At 52.8% G+C, this 2,181-nt stretch overlaps 1 protein-coding gene across 1 annotated transcript; it reads left to right on the forward strand.

Moving 5' to 3' along the window:
- The first annotated feature begins 542 nt into the window (after positions 1 to 542).
- LOC132904093 (uncharacterized) lies at positions 543 to 887 on the forward strand. The gene has a single exon (XM_060954016.1). It carries the CDS (start codon positions 543 to 545, stop codon positions 885 to 887), a length of 345 nt encoding a protein of 114 aa, XP_060809999.1.
- Positions 888 to 2,181: the final 1,294 nt, after the last annotated feature.

Below are 2,181 nucleotides of genomic sequence, written 5' to 3' on the forward strand. Positions count from 1 at the left end.
TGATCAAGATATGTTCGTCTAGGTCTTCCCACCCCGACCTTTCCCTCCACACTCTCCTTGTATATCTGCTTAGTCAACCTGTTTTCATTCATCCTCTCCACATGACCGAACCATCTCAACATACCAATATAAATGTTTTAAAAAATGTATCATCAAATATATACCACATATTAATTGACGCGACTTTTAATAAAAAAATAAAAAACTAATGCGTTATTTTATTTTACCGGAAGTTACATATATAATACCATGTATATCACTTTACATATGTGCAAAATTTCATAGCTTTATCTTTTGAATTGACGGTTCTACAGGTTTTTGATCCGAAACGGACCCATATTTTCCACAGTGCGCCAGTCTGATGGTCGGTGGAGTTTCAATAGCCATCAAGCAATCGATACCTGGGCATCGTTCTTGATGGCAGATGAAACTTCGGCGCCCACTTCGCGGAATTAGCGCCGCGCGTGACGACGGCAGCCGGAGCGCTGACTAGGCTCATGCCGAATCTGGGAGGTCCAGAAGCGTCCTGCAGGCGCTTGTACATGGGGGTCGTGCGATCGATAGCCCTTTACGGGGCCCCCGTATGGGCGGATTCGCTCTCTCGCCAAAACCTCGCCTCCTTGCGGAGGCCACAGAGGCTGACTGAGATGGCGACGAGAGCCGCAAGGCGATATCGCACGATCTCCTTTGAGGCAGCGTCTGTGCTGGCTGGTTCCATTCCCTGGGACCTAGAGGCAAAAACCCTCGCGTCGCTGTTCTTCTGGCGCGATGAGGCCGCGGCTCAGGGTCACCGGTTGGCACCGAGGGAGATCACAGGACGCCGCAATGAGCTGGGTCAACGCTCCTTAGAAGAGTGGTCCCAAAGGCTGGAGCAGCCGACTGCTTAGCGTAGAACCGTCGAGGCGGTCCGTCCGGTGTTGGGACAGTGGTTGGCGAGGCAGCACGTTAGCCTGACTTACCGTCTGACCCAGATGCTCTTCGGACATGGTTGTTTTGGAGGGTATCTGTGTCTGATCGGTCGGGAGCTGTCTGCTATCTGCCACCAATCTGACGGATGTGCTGACGAGGACGCCCAGCACACCTTGGAGGTTTGCCCAGCCTGGGACCAAGACCGCGCGGAGTTTTGCGCGGTCGTGGGGGACGACCTCTCTCTGCTGGCTGTCGTGAGACAGATGGTCGACAGCGAGCGGTCGTGGACAGCAGTGCAGACCTTTGCGGAAAGCGTCATGCTCCGCAAAGAGGCGGCGGAAAGGATGAGAGAGGACACATCCGACCTTCCCATACGCCGTCGGCGCACTGGGCGCAGGAGGCGGGCATACGCCCTGCACCTGCTGCTCCCACAATAAGGGCCGGTCGGGTGGCGGAAAAGGGATTCCGCTGCCTGGCGAAACGGCCCTGGGTTGAAGGCGCGCTTGTGCCAGACGCGCCCTCCCCTAGCGGGTAGAATTGAAGGCCGACGGGTCACCCCGCTGGCCGCTACGTGGAGAGCGGCCGAGCCGAGGCCGCCGTAGAAGCGGCCGCCGCGTCAGGAATATGAGCGAGGGCAGTTCACACTCCTGGCAATGAAGCGGTAGGCGATGGCACCGTGTGGTTTAAGTGGGTGTGGGTTCAAGCCCCACATAACCCGTCCGGCTTCCCGTAGCCGGCCGGGTAGACGAAGGTCTTTCCTTCTTCTTGGGTCGAGCGAACAGTGTCTTTTATTTGCTCTTTTGCGGATTGCCAGAGTGAGTCCGGATCATCACCTAGTGCTCTTGACCTCCATGTGCTGCTATCGGCTGACAGTTGATTCATAAAAGCCGTTTGGTCTACTATTTCGAGCTTTTTGTTAACTTAACGAGGTAAAGACTTTCGCAACTTAAGCTTGAGGTTGCATACAAGGAGCTGATGGTCAGATTGACAGTCAGCCCCGGGCAGTGTGTGTGCGTTCATAATTGAACTTCGCCATCTGGCTCTTATGAGTATATAGTCAATCTGGTTGCGGTGTTTGCCAAAAAACAATCAGCATAATTCAAAATGTACTAATTTTTACAAAAACATATTCCAGCTGCATTTGCGTACTATATCGTGTGTGCATTTGACAGCTCTCGTAATAAATATACTACTTATCGCGGAGGAGCTTGTGTCGAAAAATTCTTCGAATTACTTGGTAGAGACATAAGACAAATGCATAGTGTCTTAGAA

The sequence above is a fragment of the Amyelois transitella genome, chromosome W (assembly GCF_032362555.1).
Source record: "Amyelois transitella isolate CPQ chromosome W, ilAmyTran1.1, whole genome shotgun sequence".
Classification (NCBI taxonomy): domain Eukaryota; kingdom Metazoa; phylum Arthropoda; class Insecta; order Lepidoptera; family Pyralidae; genus Amyelois; species Amyelois transitella.

What these genes read in the sequence shown, in the direction of transcription:
- LOC132904093 (XM_060954016.1), top strand. Translation starts at nt 543, where the DNA reads ATGGGGGTCGTGCGATCGATAGCCCTTTACGGGGCCCCCGTATGGGCG.